General features: G+C 43.9%; 1 protein-coding gene across 1 annotated transcript; it reads left to right on the top strand.

The window, feature by feature from the left end:
• Positions 1-468: 468 nt before the first annotated feature.
• igfbp5b (insulin-like growth factor binding protein 5b) lies at positions 469-15457 on the top strand. Its single transcript, XM_079276491.1, has 4 exons — positions 469-1152; positions 10521-10735; positions 10933-11052; positions 12078-15457. Exons 1-4 carry the CDS (start codon positions 819-821, stop codon positions 12210-12212), a joined length of 804 nt encoding a protein of 267 aa, XP_079132617.1. The 5' UTR covers positions 469-818; the 3' UTR covers positions 12213-15457.
• Positions 15458-22850: the final 7393 nt, after the last annotated feature.

Below are 22850 nucleotides of genomic sequence, written 5' to 3'. Positions count from 1 at the left end.
AAACCTTCTAATCGTTGACTTTTGCCAAGATGAATCTCTAGAAGAATCATCTCACCCGCTGCATAAAAAAAGAAGGAGCTTGTTTAACACACAAGTGAGTTTGGCTGGATATGTGTAAAGACCTTCTATGGAGAATGTGGAGCTGCAGGTCTGCAGACAGTGAAAGCCTGCAGGTCGTCGTCGTCCCCCCCCCCCCCTGCTCAAATGTTTGGATGAGGGCTGCGTTGCTCTCTGCTGTTGCCTTTTGCACCTCGGCATCAGTTCAGCCTTTAGGGTGAAAGAGCGATCCTCCTGCTGCTGAAGAAGAGGAAGAAGAAAAAAAAAAAAAAAGGTTTGGCAGCCTGCCAAGCCGTGGAACAAGTGCGCCTCCCTTCCCTGCTGTTTAGCGTATTCATAGTTAGGGGTTTGGGCTCGGCTGTTTTTAAAAAGGCAAGGCAGCTCTCCAGTTGATCAGTCTGCTCAGGAAACTTCTGCTGGAGAAAGTACTGGAGTCCAAACTGAAGGGGAGAGAAGTTGAGATTTTGTGCAAAGAATTGCTTTGCTCTTGCAGAGGACATCTCTGGAAAAAAACATCACAAATAATTTTTTTAATAGCTTATTTGAACTCTTTTTTTTTTTGTTGCAGGGTGCACGGCGCAGAGCCGCGGTAATTAATGTGTTTTAAACAGATAGCGACACTCTTGGATAAAGACTCTTGGCTTTAGCTGTAAAAATCGGATTATCTGACTGAGGCATTGTGCTCATTAGACCAGTCTACTTTTGTTCCCCCTCCTCTTCGCATTTGAGGTTTATGCTTATAACTGAAGAGAACGCCAACAATGTTTCTGAGTTTCTGCCTCTTGGTGACATTTATCTTGGGGCTGTCCGGGTGCTTGGGCTCATACGTGCCGTGCGAGCCCTGTGACCAGAAGGCGCTGTCCATGTGCCCTCCGGTCCCGGTCGGCTGCCAGCTGGTCAAGGAGCCGGGCTGCGGCTGCTGCCTTACGTGCGCACTGTCTGAGGGACAGGCGTGCGGCGTTTACACCGGGACGTGCACCCAGGGCCTCCGCTGCCTGCCGAGGAGCGGCGAGGAGAAACCCCTGCACGCCCTTCTCCACGGCAGGGGAGTGTGCACCAACGAGAAAGGATACAAACCTGCCCACCCACCCATAGGTAAGACGCGCACCGGCTGGCCGACCGAATGCATGCTCGGGATCGACTTGAGAATGTGTGGCTGCAGTTTGTAAATGTAGAAAGAAAGAAAAGCGTCGTCTACACCGGGACGGCAGTGTTTGATAATGTGTCTTGTCCCATGTGGGGATCAACTGCGGGACCGCAAAGCCGATAGCGGGAAATAAATAAAAACCACCATCGTTTATTTCATCTTTTTTCCCCCCAAGGTAAGATTACATTCTTCATGTCATATTTTTGCCACATCTCGGTGGTTCACCAGGAGACCCAGCGTTGTAGAACAGGAGCAGCCGAGACCGCTGCTCTGTGACGGAGCGCTTGTTTGACAGATGGTTTGAGGGTGCCGTCCGATGAACTTGTATCCACCGCCTTGATTAAACTGCCCGCACAGGAGCTTAAAACACTCCTCTCCTCATGACACGAGTGCACCTCCGGTTGTTCGCAGTGTTCGCCGCATTCGGGGCTGTAACGGGCACCGTCGCGTTACACCGTTCGTAGTAACGACACAAGGTGAACCCAACGCGGGCATTGCGCGCGGTGCCGGTTCATCTCCGCTTCGGACGCTTCTGCGGCGCTCCGCTGCGGTAAAAACGCACATGGCGTGTCCCCTTCTAGATTTGAGCCTCCGGTGCGGGGGGCGGTGTGTGTGTGGGGGGGGGGGGGGGGGGGGGGGGCAGTGGCTGTCAAACTGCTGCCGAGCGAGACCCAGCAGTCTCTAAGGATCCAAGGCAGTTTTATTGTGGTCCCATTATAAGAGCGGAGCGAATTATTAAACGCATTCTTTTTAAGAGGTCTCACCGCTGATGTTATCCCGACGCCAAAAAAAAAAAAGTCTAAACCGAGTGCGAAACTTTATGAAGATGTCTGTGCACGACATGATAGCGTATTTATGTAAGTTGTCCTGAGAGGATATGCGGGAACCCGTAAAGTGGTGCTTATTCTGCAAATTGCCGCCTTTAATATCCACTATTGTAACAAGTGTCTGTTCCACCCTCGCGCCACAGCGCATTACGCTTCTCCGTCTGTCATTTTTTTCGCCTTCTTTTTAATTAGTATTCGCACCTTGAGACAGATGTAAAAATCTACCCGGACGTCATGAGGGCAGAGCCGATTCGTGTGTGTGTGTGTGTGTGTGTACGACATGGGAAGAAGCAACCGGGTGCCGCTCTGCTAAACGCTCGTTAAAGCGGAATTTAGATCGATTTAGGTCTGCAGGCTGCCGCTAGCGTGGCGTTCAGAGTCGGATTACCACTAAATCTGTATGCGTGAGGGAGACGCAGAGGGGGGTGTGTGTGTGTGTGGGGGGGGGGGGGGGGACGACGACGACGACGACACGGAGACAGTCACACAGGGGGAGAAAGAGAGTGGAGCCCTTAACGATTTAAGGTATTTCTTGCTGATGCGGAGGGGGGTCCACTGTCGCTCAAGAGTTTCAGCAGCTTGTCAACAACTAGATAAGTAGGTGGTAACCACAAAAGGGGTTTGGCCACATGCCTCATTCTATAAAATAGGCTGCCACTGGGGCTCATTTTGGGCTGTTGACAAGAGTCATTAGGCTGCTTGCACCCAGCGAGCAGAACACCTCTCCGCTTAATGACATTACAGCCTAATGCTGCGTTCACACCGGTCGCGTTGATTTTTTGACGCGCGTCGAGATTACATACAAAGTCTCTGCACAGACGCGATGAGACTGGCGCGCCGCAATTTTGCGATGGCGCGGCGCGTTGGACGCTTTTTTGCGTTGGACACCGTAAAAATCGCCAACGCGCGAGTTGAAATTTTTCAACTTCAGCGACATAATCGCGTGACGCTGTGGCGCGATAGCCTATCAGCGTTGAGTTGCTCCCCCTGTCATCACTGGCTTCCTGCCGTTGTTGAATCAGGAAATAAATCCTGTAGCCGTCTGTGTTCACCCAGAGCTCTACGATACCTCATATCAACAGAGACCGGACCAAACTATGTGTATACATGTGTGTGTGTAAACCATACGGTACAAACAATGAATAGACGCTGCCGTATTTACGTCTACGTGACGTTATTGAGTGCTGGTGGAGCTGCTACGATGTTAGCATAGCCTAGCACCGATCCATCAGAGCTCCATTGAGAAGACAAGTAGCCTACAAATCGGCATCATTACGTAGTTATTTCGGAGTCCCTTTTTGTCGGAGAAGACAAGTACAAATCGGCATCATTACGTCGTTATTTCGGAGTCCCTTTTTGTCGGTTTATTGCCGTTGAATCACAGCCAAATCAGTTTATGTTGTGTTCCTACAGCTGTAGTAAACAGCGACCGGTGGCTTGCTAGACACAGTGAATACAGCTCGATACAATCCACGGAGCTCCTCTGAACAATATTATGAACCAGACATGACGGCGTTTGGCATTCCGATGTTTGAGGGACTTCCACAACACGTACAAAGCAGCAATTGTCCTTATTCCTTTCACGGTTGACAGCGGAAATAAATGGCGGCCAGGTGAACGGCTTCCAGTCGATAAACCACGCCCCCTCTCCGGCGCTACGAGATTTTGCGGCGTTTGGTGTGAACACGACCGGCGGCGCGTTGGACGCGATTTTGCAGTGCGTCAAAAAATCAACGCGACCGGTGTGAACGCAGCATAACTGAGGTTTTGTCCGCGACCGTCACTGTTTGAAGACAAGTGCGCAGCAGCAAACCTCACGCTTGGCGAGGCATTGGACGGGGAACTGAGACAAAGTGAAGGTGGGCTCTCGGGTCCTGTGCGTTTTTTTTGCTCTTATCAGGTGGGGCTGCGTGGGCGTGCGTTTTCTGTGTGGTTGTTGTGAATGAAGACGCCTCAGACTGTTTTGTCTCACTCTGGCTTCGCACACTAAACACACGCACACAGTTCCTGACTTCTTTGTTGGTCCACAGAGGTAAATCAGAGCATCTTTTCCTGCCTCTGGCACTGCATCAGCGCTCAGTCACAACGCAGTGATTCAGCAGAATGCCTCTCTCTCTCTCTCTCTCTCTCTCTCTCTCTCTCTCTCTCTCTCTCTCTCTCTCTCTCTCTCTCTCTCTCTCTCTCTCTCTCTCTCTCTCTCTGCTCTCTGCTCTGAAGGGCCTTCTGTCAAATTGGCTCCACAAACTGGTGAGGTGAGCTTCTGGTTTCCTGTGGTGTGGGGTTGCAGCTGTCAGTGTGCTGTACCAGCTGAGCAAGCCAAACACTGGGAGGAGGAGCTCAAGTGTCCGCAGCCTACTAAATATTGACTGGGGCAGCCAAACAATGGGAGAGAGGAATCTTTGCTATCCTGCCTATGACTTCACAGCAGCAGGCCCCCTCGTCCTTCAAGCTTCTTGAAGGGGCCTTATGTTTTAAAACGGATTGCTCTTTGCCAAGAAACAAAAGATGATTAGGGAGTGGTTCCAAATCCAGAATACTCCACATGCACTCGTACAGAAATACTATGCCCCCGTATTTGCATAGCAACAGGAAACCTGGTGCCTTTACTGCTTTTAGCTGCTTTTAGCTTTTAACTGCTTTTAGCTGCATCAGAGTTTGTGATTTTTCACACGTCCGTTCCGTTATCGGTATTACAATACCGATAACGCAGTTGCGTGACGAGTCTACAGTGGTATTCATACAGCTTATTGGCCACTGACACCTTTAGCCTGCTGGTGGCAACAGCTGTGAAAGAAATCTGCGCTTTCGCTGTAGTCTTTCTATGGGGGCGACCGTGGCTTACTGGGTAGAGAGGGTTTTCTGCCAACCGAAAGGTCACCGGTTCGATCCTCGAAGTGTCCCTGAGCAAGACACTGTACCCCTAACTGCTCCCCGGGTGCCTGTAATTGGTAGCCCACTGCTCCCTACATATACAGGGATGGGTCAAATGCAGAGAATAATTTCCCCACTGTGGGACTAATAAAGGAATGTTTCTTTCTTCGCTGGGAGCATGTGATTCAATAAAGGCGAGGGGTGGCCACATGCTGGGCTTACGGATGATGTCACATGAGCTGTCACGTAACCTGTGTACTGTGATCCCACCTCCCAACACCTGCTAACATGGTGCGAGAAAGGACTAAAAATAGGCCTTTCAGGGTTTCTCAGGATTTGGGAAACAATAGAGGCTCCAGGGACTTCTCTGAAATGCTGGTGCCGTCTGAGAATGTGAGACAACTAAGTGAAGCTTTTGTTTGTCCCTGACGGGGTGGATAGGCTCATCCTTGGCATTGAAGAGTGCTTCCTGCTAAATGCTTTGGAATAATTGAAATTGCCTCATTGTTGATGCCGAGTTTTGTTGTCAAAATAACGTTCCGATACATCCAATGCACACCTCTATGCTGCAAAAATCAATTGATTAACATTGATGTCAGTTTGCCTGCCCACTGTGATGCTTTTTTCTAAATTCTGTTGGAGATCAGCTTTGTGCTGCACAGGCAGGAGCGCTTGACTCGGGACATCGTTACACCCGGCAATTGTCTTGTGGTTACGGCGACCCAAAAAAAGAGGTTGCGTCCGTCCGTGCGGCTTGTTGAAAAACCCAAACTCAGATGGATGAGACCTCAGACCAAAATTAGGAATGTGCAACGGGAGAGCCATGCGCCTCGCTCTGACAATGTGCAACGTGAATCGAGCACTCGTCTGCATCGCGGAAGCTGTAAACCAGTCGGAAAGTTTGCTTACCAACAGAAGCATCCCCCCCCCATCCCCCACTTGGAAGGTTTTGCATCCTCTCGTAAAGTCCTGCTTTGTGATTTATAATCCTCGAATTGTTGTTGTTGCTATTTATACCCGAGCATTCAGAAAAGCAGGAAACTTTTTGATTACAATGAACATATTCTGCGCGCACAATACCGTGGGAAGAGTGGTTTCCTGCATTTTTTCAGGAGCCGGCTGAGACCACGCACGGGGTCGAGCAACAGAAGCTCCATGGCAACAACAGGACATGCGGGTCAAAACATAATTCCCCTCACACTTCACCCTTACACTGTCATGGACACAACATTTGATAAGGCCCACATTTTCTTTCTGCTCCAACTGGTTTGGAATGGAGCCTTTTTTTCCAGTCATCAGCCACTCTGTCTTCTCATGTAACCGGGCTTCGTGCACTAGCTCTCAAGTCATGTGCAGAGGGTGTATCTTTGCTTGTCACTTTATAAAAATCCAACACGCCTCCCGTGCTAACCTTTCAATTTTATCTGCAAACTATTTTGCCGCCTAAGAGTTTTAAAAGCCTCTATGACCCATATGTCCTTTGGTCATCTGGACTTAACTTTTCTGCTGCTGCGCACACACATCCCCAGTGACTTGCACAACTCCTCTGGTTTGTTCACACCTCCCTTTCTGCTCTAGAAACTGCAGGGTTATCAGGCCGTGGCCTTGCTTTCAAATATTAAGTAGTCTGAGGCCGAAGGATGGTTTACTAACGTTGTGCTTTAGATGACACAGGCCCTCGGGCTCATTTATCCCGACATTATCTTGTCTTACCCCCTGTTGAGATTAGACAGCACCTCTATTCACAACTCTTACATCTCGTAAAGATGTAATTTCAGATGCGGCGCGGAGACGCAATGAATCAAAGGCGGGACATAACAAACGCGGTGTAATGCTGGTAAATCCAATGAAAGGTGGGAGACTCTATTGTCCTCGCTTTTTTTTTTTGTTGCTGTCTAAATGGTATTATTATAGTCCTGAAGATCCAAAGGGAGAGAAGACAAGGCAGCTTATCTTTCATTCTTGGACCGTTGCCCGCAAGAAACTTGGGATATTCATGAGGCATAATTGTGTGCAGATGTTAATTTTTAAACAGAAAAGTATCAGGTGCACCTCCTTTGGCTGCTCGGCTCCTCTCGTCCTAATGAAATCTTTAGCTCGAGCAGAGAAAGAGAGAGAGAGAGAGAGAGATAGCGGCACAGCTTTGGGCTCAGCTGAATGGAAGAGCTGCACATGACTTGGCTCACTTGGCACACGTCCAGCGTCCTGGCTGAGTTTCAGGAGTTAAACACAGACCCTGTAAGCCTCCTTTACAAGCTGGGTACCCTGAGCATGGAAAAACTGAGTTTTTGTGGCTGCGCCGAATAGCCCACTTCAGAAAAGATGAATTTGGCAATTTTGTGAGTGGAGGATAAAAAGAAGTCAGGCACCATTGTCTTCACAAAAACGATTTATTTTCCCTTAAATGCTGTTGGACAACCTTTCTTTCTATCCTATGTTACGAACAAGAGACATTTTCAAAGTGCCTTAACTTGTAAGGTGAAAATAATCGATGTGCCACGGCTCAGACCTCTCCTAGTCGGGCCATTTGTATTCTCGAATGAGATTACACATGAACCAAGAATGCACAGTAAAAAAAATAACAACACAGCCTTCTTTTTCATATTTCATTGCCAAATATGCGGCATTTCAATTAATAAGCACCCTGAGAAATGACTGAGCCGTGCAGCAGAAAATGCAGAGTTTTTCCACAGTGGTCACATGCGTAGGAATGCTGGTTTGACGTATTTATTTATAGCGAGTAATAGCCTCGTAGTCTGAGCGGGGGAGACACAAGGACATATCTAAACACAAACCAAGGCCTGCCAAGTCATGAGTTGTGAGATTAATTTCAAAGAGATGGCAGTGCAGCGCAGAAGCCAAAGACCCAATTCTGGTAATCACACCCTCCCCTCCCTTACCCTCCCAGAGACTCCAGACGCTCATGCTGTGTCAGGGCTCTTTGAACATCGGTTTTTGGGAACTTGTGTCCTTGTTTCGTCTCAGTGCCTTCCTCTGCGGTGGCTGTGTACCAACAGGCCAGTCAGCGAAGTTATGGAAACTTGTTGAATAATTTATTTCCCCAGCCTATTCTCTCTTGTCCGTGTACGAGCATGGAAGTTGATTTGTCTTTTAGCAGCAGTTGGCCATACAGTCCGCGGCCAACATTCCTCTCTGGTTCAGTGCTTCTGGCCCTGTGCACCGCGGCGGGTTTCCTTGTCAGATAAATATAACCAGGGTCATCCACTGGCACCATCGCTTCGGCCAGTTGGGGCCTGGCAAAGTCCCCACAATAACTCTGTACTTATGGAACAGCTAAGCCAAATGTGGGTGAGGGGGGGAGCGCAGGGCTTCTTTCTGTGCCCTCAAAGAACCTCTGGTTGGGGGTCCAGGCTTAAGAGGCTGAGCCCCCAACATAGGAGAGGGGTGGGGGTGGGGGGGTCTAGGTTAAGGATAAAGGACCTCAACCTGTGAACATCCTATCAAGAGTCTATAGTGCCCCCCTGGGGGAGCTGAAGTTACGTCTAAGCAGCGCATAAAATGTGACAGAAATGTACAAGCATTTATATGAGTCCGCAGAGCAACTGGAATTTCCTCAGCCTGACATTTGAATCAGTTTAATGAGGGACACGTCGCCGTAAAGTTACGACACTCAGAGGCCTTGGTCCCTGTCGAAGTTTAGCAGTCCAGATAACGTGTGAGCAAATTTTCCAGGCACTGCGAAGGCAGACATGCAGCATGTGATGCAGTTTTCCCAAGTTGTAGTGCTCCGTTTCACACACGAATATGCGCTGCCTGGTGTCTGTGTTTTTGTATTTACAGTATGTGTGACCTCAACTAACTTTAAGACCAACACGGCTCTGATACATTGAAGACATCGAAATACTTCTCTTGTTTTTATGGATTCAGAACAGATCTAACTGGCCTTACATGAATGGATGTTTGAAGATTACTTTTCTATAACTGTATAACAAGGTTGGAAGGTGGGGTTGGTGGGAGCTTAAACTCCTGTGTTAGCTGTAGGATTTCATCAGCTGTTGATCAGAGGTTCAGCCTCCTCTCCTCCATAAACAAATGGCAAGCAACAGTTGGTGGCACAAACACCTGGTATTGTATTCAAGTGAGAACGAATAATAAGCTGCAAACTTTCACATCTCCGATTTGTGCAGATATCAAATGATAGTTTTTATCAGTGACTGTAAAATGTTGCAGACATATATCTACATTTCACTGGTTCCTCGTAATACTTAATTATGGGTCTATGATGACTGTTAGATCAGACATTATCATGTACAGAGTTCCTGAATTCTATGTTCATATTTATGTTAATTGTAAGACTAGTTTCATCACGCAATAATGCTGGAGATTAAATAAACACTTAAAAAGTAGCACAATGACAAACAGCTCCAAGTCTTTTTTCCAATACTGATTTTAACAGTGATTTTTTTGCCCACAACTTTCATTGTCCCCAGGGGTCTTATCAATTACCGTTTGACCAACAACGGATTAACACATCAGACACAAATGCTTCACTGTCTTCACAACTACATCTCAATCTCGGAACCCATCGGCTATCTGTCTGATCCCTAAGGGCAATATCAGGGTCAATACTTTCTTTTCTGCGCATTGCTCACCGTTTACGATCCGATTAGCAACTTTAGACATGAGTTGGAGTTGAGAGACAACGTGTTCGTCCAGATAGTTTCACTAGTAGCACACACACATTTAAGTTATCATAGGACAATAACCGGTGGGTTCCAAGGTTGCATTTCGGCAATGTTTTCTGACTCTTTTGCTCTCCACACGAATTGTTTATCTGCATTCAACCAAAGCCTGCTCGAACGTGATTGGTCAATACTACTCAGACTACAAACGGAAACCTTGATTATAAACTTAACCGATAACTATCTCCAAGACCCTTCTTAATTGATATACATTGTATGAGCTCATTTTGTGAAATTTATTCTAAAACTGCTGATTCAAATTGTTGTATAAAACAAGGGACCAAGTGACTGTGTACTGTGAAAACTAACTATCAACAACTTTGCACTTCCTAACACTCAGCTCTAGAAATTATAATAGCACCGTTCGGCTCTTTGACAACTTTACTGTTTAGTTTCTGTTCATTAATCTCACTTTGACCTGCAGCAGACAGCTGTTCATATCAAAAATGCTCTGATAATCCCACTGTACACTATCTGCCCAGCACCAAACAGCAGTCAGACAAAGTTAGTAAATAGCTGCTGAACATAGTAGAGGATTTAGGAGCTACAAAGTCAGATATATCCGAGGAGATGGTGGAGACCAAAACAGAGCTAAAATGAGAGTGAATATTTGACTGACATTTGCCGAATGCAGAGGAATGCAAATGTCTGTTGAATGTGTTAAGATGCCATTTTCTGCATGTTCATAACATCTTTATATCATGATAATATGGCTAAGTTTTCACTTTGAGTAGGAGCTTTAAGTGAAGCAATTCTATTGAATCCATTCACACTTCTCTTAATTTCCAGCAGAGGGCAGGCACAACTTGTCAGCCAGTGTCTCATATTACGGTTTATTCTATTGAAAATAACACATTGCCATACATTGTTCAAAAAAATGTGACAATGAACTGTATTCTATTTGCTCCGCTGCAGAACGTGAGTCTCGAGAACATGAGGACACCATTACCACAGAGATTACAGAGGAGCTGCTGCAAGCTAAAGTGCCACTCCTTCCCAAAGACATTGTGAACAGTAAAAAAGTCCATGCGCTGCGCAAGGAGCAGAAGAGGAAGCTCGGCAAACAGCGCTCCATGGGCTCCCCCATGGACTACTCCCCTCTACCCATTGACAAGCATGAGCCCGAATTTGTAAGTTTTCAATGTTATGTTAATTCTGTATAATTTTTAAAGCTACCATGTGTAGAATGTGAACATTTCAGACCTCAATGACCCCTAGTGGTACTATCTAGCAATAGAAGCTAAACGTTATATCTTAATACACTTTTAATTTGAGTTTTGATCTAAGTGAGAGCGCCTTTGTAACCCTGTGCTGTCTTACCCCAAAGGGTCCATGCAGGAGAAAACTGGATGGGATCATTCAGGGAATGAAGGACACTTCTCGTGTAATGGCTCTGTCTTTGTACCTTCCAAACTGTGACAGAAAAGGATTCTTCAAGCGCAAGCAGGTGGGTTTGCTTTGACTTTGCATTGATATCTTGCAAATATGCTTTCTCTTTTCCCCCACCATTCCAAGTAGGTTACTGTACCTTTTAACCAGCATTTAAAAAAAAAAAAAAAAGGTTTTATTTCAGTGGATTTGCTTGCGGGGGCAAATTAAATCAGCAACAACTTTGGTCACTGAACTGTTAGCGACGCGCTAACAAGCTTGCTAACTGACAGTTAGCAATAGAGTTGTTCAGACACCGATACCATCTGATACGGCCTAAACCACTGGATAAGGTATTGACGAGTACACAAGTGTACGCACCAAGCCAATATCACGCTATCTTATCATTCATCTCATTTACGCGACACAGGAACAGCAACATGTGTCGCTAGCTACTCGACCCTTACATCCTTCCCGATCGGCATTGCCATCTGCAGCAAGATGGCTCACTCGTTTTCTACTTTCAGCTTCAGGAAAAATGATTGCTCTGTCTGAAATCGATGATGGAAGTAGTGAGGTGTCACATTCGCCATCTCTCATGAGCCAGAGCTAGCCTAATTTATGCAATTTGGCAATATTTTACCCTGGAACGCCCCACCAATATTTTACCCTGGAACGCCCCACCAATATTTTACACTGGAACGTCCCACCAGTAAAATGGCGATGTGTTATTGAAGCACAAGTATCCGCCAATATGCAAGTTCAGGTATTAGAATCTGTATCAGGAAGGACAAAATGGTATCGGAGATGGTATCTCTATAGCAAGCAAGCTAATTTGAAAAGCTTTAGTAGGCAAGATTGTGACTGACTAGCCCCAACATGTTCATGGCTGCCTGAGGTATTAGGCATTAGCTTTCCTGCTACAACAGTTCACCAATTTTAAGTAGTCACTATATGAACAAGCTGCTAGCCTTTTTCCTGAAGACGTGCAAATACATTTTTCTGTGCCCTTTTTTTGCCGTGACAGGGCCTTCACCCCAACCACCTTGTCCAACTATTGCAGTGGTTTTCACCAAAACTATAATCTTGTTTTCTGGCCCACAGTGCAAGCCATCTCGTGGCCGCAAACGAGGCATCTGCTGGTGTGTGGACAAGTACGGCGTTCAGCTCCCTGGCACAGACTACAGCGGCGGGGACATTCAATGTAAGGACCTGGAGAACAGCAACAACAACGAGTAAAAAGGGGAGGACCACCCTTGACCCCCCCCCCCCCCAACCCTCCCTCCCCACCCATAACTACCACGTGACCCAGGGCCCACTCCTCCTCTTTGAATCTGTATGCTCCACCCTCCATTGGCTTCAAGATTTTTTTCATTTTTTTTTTTGTCAAATTGAGAAAAAAAGGAAGAAAAAAAAATCTAAACGAAAGACCAGGCTGAAAAAAAGACACCTGTATTTTTTTTCTTTTCTTTTCTGTTGTTGACCAAGCGCTCATCTTCAAATGAGGGGAAAAATGTCTCAGAAGATTTACTAGATCCTTTGACTATTGCTCATGGGACCCCTTGTATGAAGCGGATCCGCTGGCTGCAGATCATGAAAATATATGCACACAATGGATATCATTTTTATAGAAGCTTGGGGTGTCAATACAACACTCTGTATGATGTAAAATTAACACAAAATCATTGTGAAGAAAATCTAAAATTATCAGGCACATTGATTGAAAACAGATCAGTTTTAGGCTGTGGAACATGATGCCATGAGTAACATGAGTAATTTGGTTTTTTCGTCTGTTTTCCAAAAGAAAAAAAAAAGAAACAATAGATAGGGATATGCTGTAACAGTTGACTCTATCTGGATATGTGGTTCTGTCAGAGCACTTATGAATAGGGGAACCTGCTTAGGTATGTGTACCTTCACAAAATGATGCGTGCATGAATGCGTGTATGTGTACAGTGCGTGTGTGTGGTATGTATCTGCCTGTGTTGGTGTATGATGGAGCCTATTACAAAAAGAATGTCCTTTTTTTCTCTCTTTTGTTTGATTTTGTCACAACAAGTATTGCTAGCGCTTGAAGTGGTCTTTGGGCTGGCCTTCTCGATAACCGATGTAAAGTATGTCTCGGGAAACGGAGAGTTTTGAAACAAAAGAGTAAGCAGATCGTCACAGATGAACCTATGTAAGTGGCTCTTCGACAATGTAGCTAGCCTGATATGCCAACTGTGCCTATTTAAAAGACACTGCCATGCGAGGCGACACGGAGCTTAGAGAGCACTGACTCTACCGGTGAAATAAAGTATTTTCAGCTTAAGCAATGGGACTCAAGTTTGACTTCGATCTTTCGAGTTGAGTGCATAATCAAACTTGCCAGTCGGGCCAGTTGCCTCTCTGATTCAGTTGTGTGAAGTGTAGTTTTGTATGGTTTTGTTTGCGCTGTTTTCTTTGCCTTCAGTGAAGTAAAGACCGCCCACCTTTGAGCCATGTTCCTTTATCAAGTGGTTTCCCCTCAGTACTGCTACTACAGTGTAACCATGGTGTATTACATTACTTTTAAATATAGTTATTGAATGTTGTTTTGCCTGTAGAAACATAGTATGACAACAATGTAATTTTACTTGGAAAAAGAAAAAAAAACGACTTTAGCCTGTAAAGAATTGGTTCCTTGTAGCCTGTCAGGAGAATGACCCAGAGTCATTAGGCTACGGGGCAGTCAAAGAAGCTAACCCTCTGGAAGCCTTCTGCTTACATGCCTCCATGCAAAGGTTGTACATCTAAGGGGAGCATGATCAAGGCAAAAGGTTACAGGTTATAACAGGGTCATTTAAGTTAAGTTCTTCTCTCTGTGTGCAAGTCACAGTGCCTTCCTACATGCGATTACATTTAAACAGTGACGTGAAAGTGACATGGATATTAAACTGGGCAATTCTATTTATTCACACAACCCCCTCCCCCCCAAAAATATATACATAATAATCAAGAGGTCTAGGCTTAGTTGTGATTAAGAGAGGAACAATGATCATAAAGGTCCTGTAAATGGTGTCAGCATAACGAATTGGAAAATCCACGTGTTATATCAGCCTGAACCTCTGGACAAGAATGATGTGTGAGGAGCTGCTGTGCAAACTGCAGCCAGTTAGACCTCCCTCCGCTCTTTCTTTGATCACCGATAAGCTACAATTCTTGCTTTTTCATCTGAATGCCAATGTATATCATTGCCAGAGAGGGGAAGCCAAAGGATGTTTGGAGGTAAATCAACCATTTCCTTCCCGAAAGAGAAATGATGAAAGTGCATCCTAAATGGCTTCAGGTTGTGAATATATTATCAAGGCTCCTTGCCCCACTTCTAACACCAAATCCCCACTACCACTTTCGAAAAATAAAGCAGCTTGCACTCATTTCAGTTACTCATTATTGATATTGACATACAACGACTTCCTAAGATGTGGTATCATGAAGTTGGTGGAACAAGAAAAAAGACAAAAAAAAAACAGCCACAAAAGCTAAATATTGTGTTGTCTTGTGCTAACCTTTTAAAGGTGGTGCTTTGAGGTAATATTTATCGACAGGGGCTGTGCAGCCCATGCCAGGGACCTCCAATACAGCAACATCCGTTAGGGACAAATAGAGTTTAAAGTAACACGCAGCTAGAGATGTTCTCATGGCCAATTGCACAGAGATGAGAGTTGGAGAGAGGAGATAAGAGCGACGGAGGGGAAAGGAGAGAGGACGAGCGAGCGCCATGGGCAGTGGTCATAATCAGGGCCTAGCCACTTCCCCGATATGGGGTCACCAATTGCATGACATTAGATACAGTTAGCAAAACAGTCACCAGGAGTTATGGAAATCTGGGGAATGCATTACTGGAACCAAGAATAGAGTATCACTTCAATTTGATACTCTTGAGTGGAAAATGTATCTGATGTCTGGGACCATTCACTGTCCGGGTCAATCAAGTGTGTGAATACATACATGTTCCAGGTATACTTTTCTTTTGTTTGTTTGGATTGCAGGTTGAGGTTCAGGCTTAAAAAGCATAGTCTCTACTAGTGTTGGTGACTTCCTGTTTACCGCACCTGTTTGCGAGTACCGACTTCCTCAGGTTTCACATCTCCTACTTGGTTTAAACTCATATTCACATTTTATACTTCAGTAGTACAGTAACGACAGTACAGCTTTTTTTCTGAGTACATAACACTTTCCGGATGTAATGAGTCAATACAATTGGTTTTCATAATTTGGTGTTCACTGGCTTGTGAAATGGAATGGACCCATCGGTGGCAAGAGGATAGTGGGAAATAAAATGGTCAGTATTTGGAACTACATAAAACAAATGGGAAAGAAAAGACAAAAAATCTCAAATTATTAAAGTGAATATCACTGTGTAATATTTATTCAACTTGTAATTTATGTACTCTTTTAACCTTTGTCTTTTTTTTTTGTTATGACAAAGCATTTATTTAAATAAAGTTATGTATTCATTTAAACACTCTGGTGAGGTTTTCATTTCTAGTGTTGCATTTGTTTGAGAGGAGCGAGACACTAAAATGGCTTGAAACGTACATTTTGGAGTGGAGTCATCCTGGTAGTAAGCACTGACTAATGTCCGAGGCACGAGCTGATAAACCTCTTAGACATAAGTCTGAGACATCCAGGCTAGCCCACAAGGGTCTCATGCAGCATGCAGGATGTGACTTTAAAAAGCCTCGCCCGAGGGCAAGTCACCTGGTTTTCAACACCGTAGTCAAAAGATTGCACAGGAACAAGGAAGTTATTTAACATGAGTTTGAACTTCAAGGGGGGGGGTAACATCTAGTGGGGCCAGCTCACTATTCAAACGACTGGGAGGAAAACCTACTTTTATCACCACACCTCTGACTAATGTCCATTCATAAAGACACACGCATGCAGCTAAAAAGTGCATACATGGACACAAGGTGTGGACAGAATCTAAGGCAGGAAAGCTATGGAAGGTCTGGCAGATATAGCAACATTCACACTCACAAACCCACTTATTTGTCACACTGCTTTTTTGAATAACATCATGAGGCCACCTGGTTAGGTGAAGATTTAAAACACTAATTATATCAGCTCTCGAGCAATTTGTTTTGAATTTTATAGCATGCACAAACACTCGTAAGGATAAAACGATTGAAGGAGTTTCCAATAATCTGTGTGCATCTCCACTGAGGGATGTCTGGTCATTTTTATTCCCTCATGGATTCCAGGAAGTGACAGAAAGGGACTTTTCTTTTTGGGGGCCACCAAAGTCTTCTTCCTTGGGGAACTCAGGACTTTGACCATAACCAGATGTGGGTGACTGATGCAGGGCATGAAAGGGTGGAGGGCACGTCAGATCAAGGCTGCCGTAAAGGTTGTTGTGGTATGTCTGTGTGCATACACGCAGAAGGGAGGGCACAGACTTTGACTTCGGGGAGGAGGAAACATGTGTCGAAGATTTGATTTGTGAGGCAGTGAACATGACAATTACTATTTGCCTTCAAAGAAACTGACAACTGCACTTAGGACTTCAAAGCATGTATGCCCCTTTTATTACATAATTAGGGAACAAGGTCGGATGGCTACATCTGACATCAACTCACGCACCTCACTCCATCCCAAACCTAGTCCAACCGCTGTGCCGAGCATTTCTGTGCCGCTCAGACCTCGGCGTTTTGCACAAAAGGCTGCTGATCTTCCTCTTTGCATTTCTTTGGATGCAGTAATGCGATCAAACTAATTATTAGTGCTGTAAAATCACATGCAATAGCTTGGAAGAGAATCACACTTGCTTGTGCATCCATTTGCCAGTGGCTCATATCATTAAATGTGACTTTTAGAAACAATGGCGGGGCATTTAAAGACATAAGTGTACAAATGGCATGCAGATGTTTACACTGCATAATTGGGATCTTTGCAAATCACTGCTTGTGCTCTTGTATACTATCTCTTAAAGAGGTAAAGGTGGTTCTTTTCATCACCGGGACGGAGATGAAAGGAGATTTGAAAGAATGTACAGTGCTTTAGAGTAAATCACATGGCTTAGCGGTAGAATCCTCCGATGCCGGTGGTAGTAGACGGCAGACAAGTGTCTGCTAGTTTTCATCCAAGCCCTTTCATCTAAGATGGACTTAGACCCGGAATCCCTAATGGAAGGTTCTTCAGCGCGGATCGGATGTGACTGTGAGAACCTCAACTGCATGTTAAGTAAACCAACATTGAGATTAAGATTTGACATCCTACAAGGCATAGTAGGAACATTTTACATCGCAGATAAAATGCTCCTCTTTTGACTGCCATGCATTGCAGTATCTCAGTCAAGGTCACAGTCTGTAGTCTGTCTGTGGTCTGGTAAGAAAATATGCTGAAGGAAGAAGACTGTCAAAAAAAATGCCATCAGAGCTTTGTAGCAATTAAAACAAATAATCTGACATTTGCAACTTGTCTAGTTCTTGCCATCGGTTGTGCGTCCCAAAGAAATTGCTGAGATCTTAGAATACAGCTACCTCGCAAAAAATAGGTTTGACTCAGCAAGAAACAAATGTGGTCAGACAGGTTGCAAACAGACCCTCAGGTTAGACCGATTATTTGGGAGAGAAAACAAATGCAAACAGTAAAATTACAAACCGATCTCTCCGTTGTAATTGTCCATCACAACACACCAACATCCTGGTTCTACTCTGACCAACCATTCTTGTCGTAGTCATAAGCACTCATTATTATTATTGCCCTATCCAAGCGGCGCTCGCTGTGTGAGTTTGAAAGAGAAAGGGTAAAAGAAGATGGAAGGCGGACTGTTGCATGCAATGATTCTGTAAGTTACTCAGAATGCTGCTTTGTCACAATTGATCCGCCCAAACCTGTAATATTTTCAAGAAAACTCAAGCTCGTGCCGCCCACATAGTTCTTGTATGTGGATTGAAAGCGATTGCGTTTTCAATTAAACTTCTTGGGTTCAATGTGGTCACATTTAGTCCCTGACCAGATTTGGCTCATCGTATCACAGTCTGTTGCCATTGCGCTTTGGGTGCATTTACACCTCTACGTTCATTTGGTCAAGCACTGTCGGATTGCAATCCGATCGCCCAAAACACTAAATGTAATGATGAATCTAGTCTAGAAAAACATATACATATCAACTTAAAGATAATAACTTGTTCTTCCATTCTTGCCCCTTTTGCACAGTGCAAATATACAAGTGCATAACAACGTTTGTACAGATTCCAGGCACTGTTACTGTGATTTTAGAGAGCTGAATTCTTCCCGTACCTCCTGGTTCCACAAGCCTCCGTAACACTGCATATTTCTGCATAGACGTTTCTTTTTAATCAGTCTTTCTACGAGGCTGAAACATAATACTTGGCTCCTTTGTCCATATTCACGGAAGAATGTCTCTGCTGTTGCACTTCCTGCTTCCATTGGAGCACCATGTCATTTCAACAAAGATAAAACAACAATTATTTTGTTAACATTCAACAAGTACAGCTTCCGCGAGTCTTAGACGCAGACCCGCCATCAACATATCAAGGGAAGTTGTTGAATGCTAACAAAAGAAATACTAGCCTGAAAGTAGGGCAGATCTTCGGCTCTCCAGGCCAATACACGCGCATGTACTTTTGCACATACACACACACACACACACACACACAGACACAATCACGCAAGCGCACACTCACCCCCACTCTTATTCCCACTGCTAAACTACTCTCCTCAGCCCATTGTGCCTGATCTATCAAACCCAAAACAAAAGACACTTGTTTTGATTTGTTTTCAGAAAAGGCCAGCTTGAAGCTTCAAACTACCATTAAATGTGCTGAACAACGTGAGGATGCCCGAGATCCGTGTGTGACACCAGGCCAAGCTGTCAAATGTTTAAATCAAACTGTCGGCCCCCCCAAGAAAAAAACATTAAAAGAAATTAGACAAACAAAAAAAACCAGTGTGTCACAAAAACTGAACAGAGCTGTAAAGTTGAACTGAAAGAGCATTTCTGGGACTGGTGCTCAGCTAACTGGCACACTGGCACATGTATAAGGTTACAAGGCCAAAGCCAGTCTGGAGTGGTCTATGATACACTTTTGGCCAGAACTTCAAAGAAGTCTTTCTTTACACCCAAATCTTGAATTATTTGATCGCAAATCAATGGCGACTTTTGTTTGGGGACTTTTCAAAGCCTTGGGTTAAATGTACTTCGGCTGGATAACATATAAACTCTTTACATAAGTCCTAACTGTTGCCTGAACAATCATAAATCTCAATGACTCAGTGCAATGTCTACCATAAATAATCTTTTCAACATCGATTGACACGGATCGGGAGAATTTACAGACCTTTTTATTCGATTTTTTTTTCAAGTTTTCTGCCTTAAAACAATACTCACATGCTATATGAACATTTCAAAAGTTATGAGACAACCCTTTCCTACTGCGACTAGACGGGGGGACCAAATTCACAGCCCTTGGTCTGTGCACAAATGCATTCCAAAAGGCTACTTTAAAGGGATAGTTCACACCAAAATCACAACACGGTCTGTTTAGTATCTCGAGTGACCGGGTCATGACTTCCAGAAAGAGACATTGCTGTTGAGTTTTTCAAATACATATATTTTTTCCTGCTTTGTGCACCACAAGCCAAGTGCCATATTGTCCCATAATGTTCGAGACAACGCAAACACCTCTACAGCCGATATCTCCAAAACTAGAAAACTCACACCAACGCAATCCAAATCGAAAAATAGAACTTCAGGAAAGAGGAAATATATACAGTTTTGATTTTGGTGTGAGCAGTCTCTTTAAGGTTGCTTTTGGGAGTGGGTCTTTTTGATTTGCCGGTGTGCAGGTTTATTGCCGCTGTTGTTTCCTCACAACAAACGTACATGTGACTTCTAGGATGGATCTCTCTGCCAGCTCTGCAATGAAATACAGTCTGTGGCAGCACAAAGGGAACTTGGCTCCAAAAAGACCCTTACATTTGGAAAGTACCCTCCTATATATCATGAAGCCTCATATTAGCTTCATCTGAACTCTTGAATCTTTCTTGCATGAAATTAGAACTCTGGGCACTATGAGGTCCCTTCAGTATGTACATAATGAGTTCTAACAAAAATCGGACTTGAGAAACTGACGGCCAGTTTGACCTGAAAGATGCATTCACATGCATTTGTTTCATATGGACATGCTAAATGGACTTGCATTTGATTAGCGCATTTGTAGTCTTTCGACCACTCAAAGCAATTACACTGCGTGTCATCATTCATCCATTTCCACACACATTCATACACTGATGGCAGAGGCTACATGCATGGTGCCACCTGCACATCGGTAGCAACTTGGGGTTGAGTTTCCCCAAGTACACATCGACATGAACTGGAGGAATCAAACTGCCAATCTTCAGATTGCAAGACAACTTGCTTGCGTTAGAGCTCTTGCTCCATTCAGGCCAGTATTGGTGATTTACACAAACCAAAAAATGATATCTATCAGATTTCTTTGGGGGCATTTTAAAATCCCCTTTTTTAGAGAATCATCATGTCACTGTGATTCACGAGAATGTCGCCATCAACAAGGACCTGTTGACATATCAAGTTTACAAAGACTGTTGTTTTGAATCACATGCAAGCTGTGCAAATACTTCCATAATCTTTACTGCAATGAAAGATATTTAACACAACTTTCTGATTACGCTGCATCTGCCGAAGAATCAGTGTGTTTTTGACAGCTGCTGCAATGGATGACATGCATTTTTGAAATAAGATAAACACATTGCATCTTATCCATCACTCACTTGTTTACAGCCCATTGATGTCAGCATTGTTCCAGCACAGCCTGTAAAAGTGAGACAATACTGCACAAAGTTAGACTCATTGTCACGATGGTCACAATATCCAGTTTTGTCTGGGGCATTCACAATCATTAATAGCACCCCCACATCCCTTTGTTGGTTACCCGTCTTCAGACTATGATCTGCAGCACAATAATGTATGTGTGTGTGTGTATTTGCGTACTTTTTGGTTTATTCATAGACACCTTTACCCGCTTCGTATCACATTTGTCAATGTCAACCCCTCATCCTAACCCCTCCTCTTGTCAACACTTCATTAGTAACCCCAGCAACACATGGGTACACACACACACATGCATGTCTGCACATACAGCAGTGATAGAAATAGTAAAACCGCATTTTTTTTTTCAAGTGACACCTATTTGGAGTTGACAAGTGTTGATGGGAAAATTGCTGACGACCAACAACAGCAGCTCTCTGCTGCTAACCAAACGGATGGGTGTGGATTCATGGAAAACACATGGATGGTGTCAGATTTGACATCCTGAGTAAAGATTGTCAGAGCAAAGTTGAATTTTATTAATTTACAGCTAACAATGTAGGAAGCAAAGCTGATGCATCAACAGTGGAATTTTACAAGATGCAATCAGTGAAAAGTATGACAGTGATACAACTTTTAATTACCTGCTTAATTAAAGTATGTACTCATGGAAACACGGTTACACAACCTGTTACTAAAATGATTACTGGATCGTGTGTACATATCTGTGAAGGATTTCATGGAGTACCTGTAAGTATTTAACCTTTGCTCAAGTACACTTAAAGCTAATATCTTTAAAATACTAGTTCATAAGCATAGCATCGAATCTTGCACGAGTATCCACTGATTGAGGCAGGTGAGAGCCAACACTGTTAACATTCAAATGTCCAAAGCCTTCAATACACAGTTGCATTTGTTCTTTCTCTGAGAAATAATGATGTATTCGATTAATTTATTCACATGTGAGTATACTTTTAAAAAGTATGTTAAATGTTTATATTTATTGGTGTATGTAAGCGTGGAAGTGTAGATTTGATAAGCAAAAATGTAGAGTTAACCAAAAAAGCAATTGCTTTCTGTAGTGCTGGACATTGTCCCCCTAAAAAGAAAAGCCAAATCATAACAATTACAGAGATAGTACAAACGTCTTTTGAATGCAAATAATAGCCTTAAGTTTAACCTTAAAGCTGTACTAATCGATATTTGTATGCAAACAATAAATCAAATGACTATGTGCGGTGGGAAAATGGTCGCACCAAGTGGCCAGCAAAGCTACCAATCATAGTGGAGCATTGAGCAGCGAAAGAGCCAGATCATTTTTCATTTTTAGGATTCGGTGGAGATCCAAATAAACAAGAGTGAATATTGTTCTAACCTTCGTCAGGGGGGGGTCAAAAACACATCTCCAAAAGAATGCTAATCTTGCTCTGTCTGCTGACACATTCACTTTGAAATAATAATACTTAAAATGTTGTGTTTTACAGCTTGTTCTGCTGCCCCCAAGTGGCCCAAAAAAATCAATTAATGCAGCTTTAAAAGATAAGGCTGGTATTCTATTTCTATTTTTTATTGTCAACAAATCCCATGAAATGGCTGAAAGCAACAACGGAAAGATCCTACTGGCAAGTATTGCCTGCATGACATAACCTATCCCCCTATAAATGCACTGGTTGGCATGTTTCTTTGTTACATTGACAACGAGCACATTAGTTTGAGTAAAACCCACATAAACTGTCCTGCTGCCATGAATCTATAAATACTTACACACCAAATGTGTATTAATCCGCATCTAAAAATAGTTCCCAACAAATAAACTATTTACTTCAGTTTCACGAACGTTTACTGAAAACTACCGTGGCCTGCTGTTTCTGGGCATTACTTAAAAAAAAGAAACTATATATTTGTGCCTCTTTTGTAAAGATGTACTGTAAATGTTTAGTAGGTATGCATGAGCTTGAGTCTGAGTCCCACAGACAAGCCAGGGAAGTCGGAAAGCATTGAGAGATGGACAAACTGTTGGTTTTGGTCTTTTTATATAAGATACTTTGACAACAGGAACA

This window comes from Melanostigma gelatinosum, assembly GCF_949748355.1.
Source record: "Melanostigma gelatinosum genome assembly, chromosome: 10".
In the NCBI taxonomy this organism is placed as follows: domain Eukaryota; kingdom Metazoa; phylum Chordata; class Actinopteri; order Perciformes; family Zoarcidae; genus Melanostigma; species Melanostigma gelatinosum.
The sequence above is the reverse complement of the archived record's forward strand: the minus strand, read 5'-3'. Positions and strand labels throughout refer to the sequence as shown.

Bases quoted from the DNA above. Each gene is read 5' to 3' on its own strand.
- igfbp5b (XM_079276491.1), top strand. From the start codon at position 819: ATGTTTCTGAGTTTCTGCCTCTTGGTGACATTTATCTTGGGGCTGTCC. The intron at 1,153-10,520 runs GTAAGACGCGCA...GCTCCGCTGCAG, and splicing joins ACCTGCCCACCCACCCATAG to AACGTGAGTCTCGAGAACAT. The intron at 11,053-12,077 runs GTGGGTTTGCTT...TCTGGCCCACAG, and splicing joins GATTCTTCAAGCGCAAGCAG to TGCAAGCCATCTCGTGGCCG.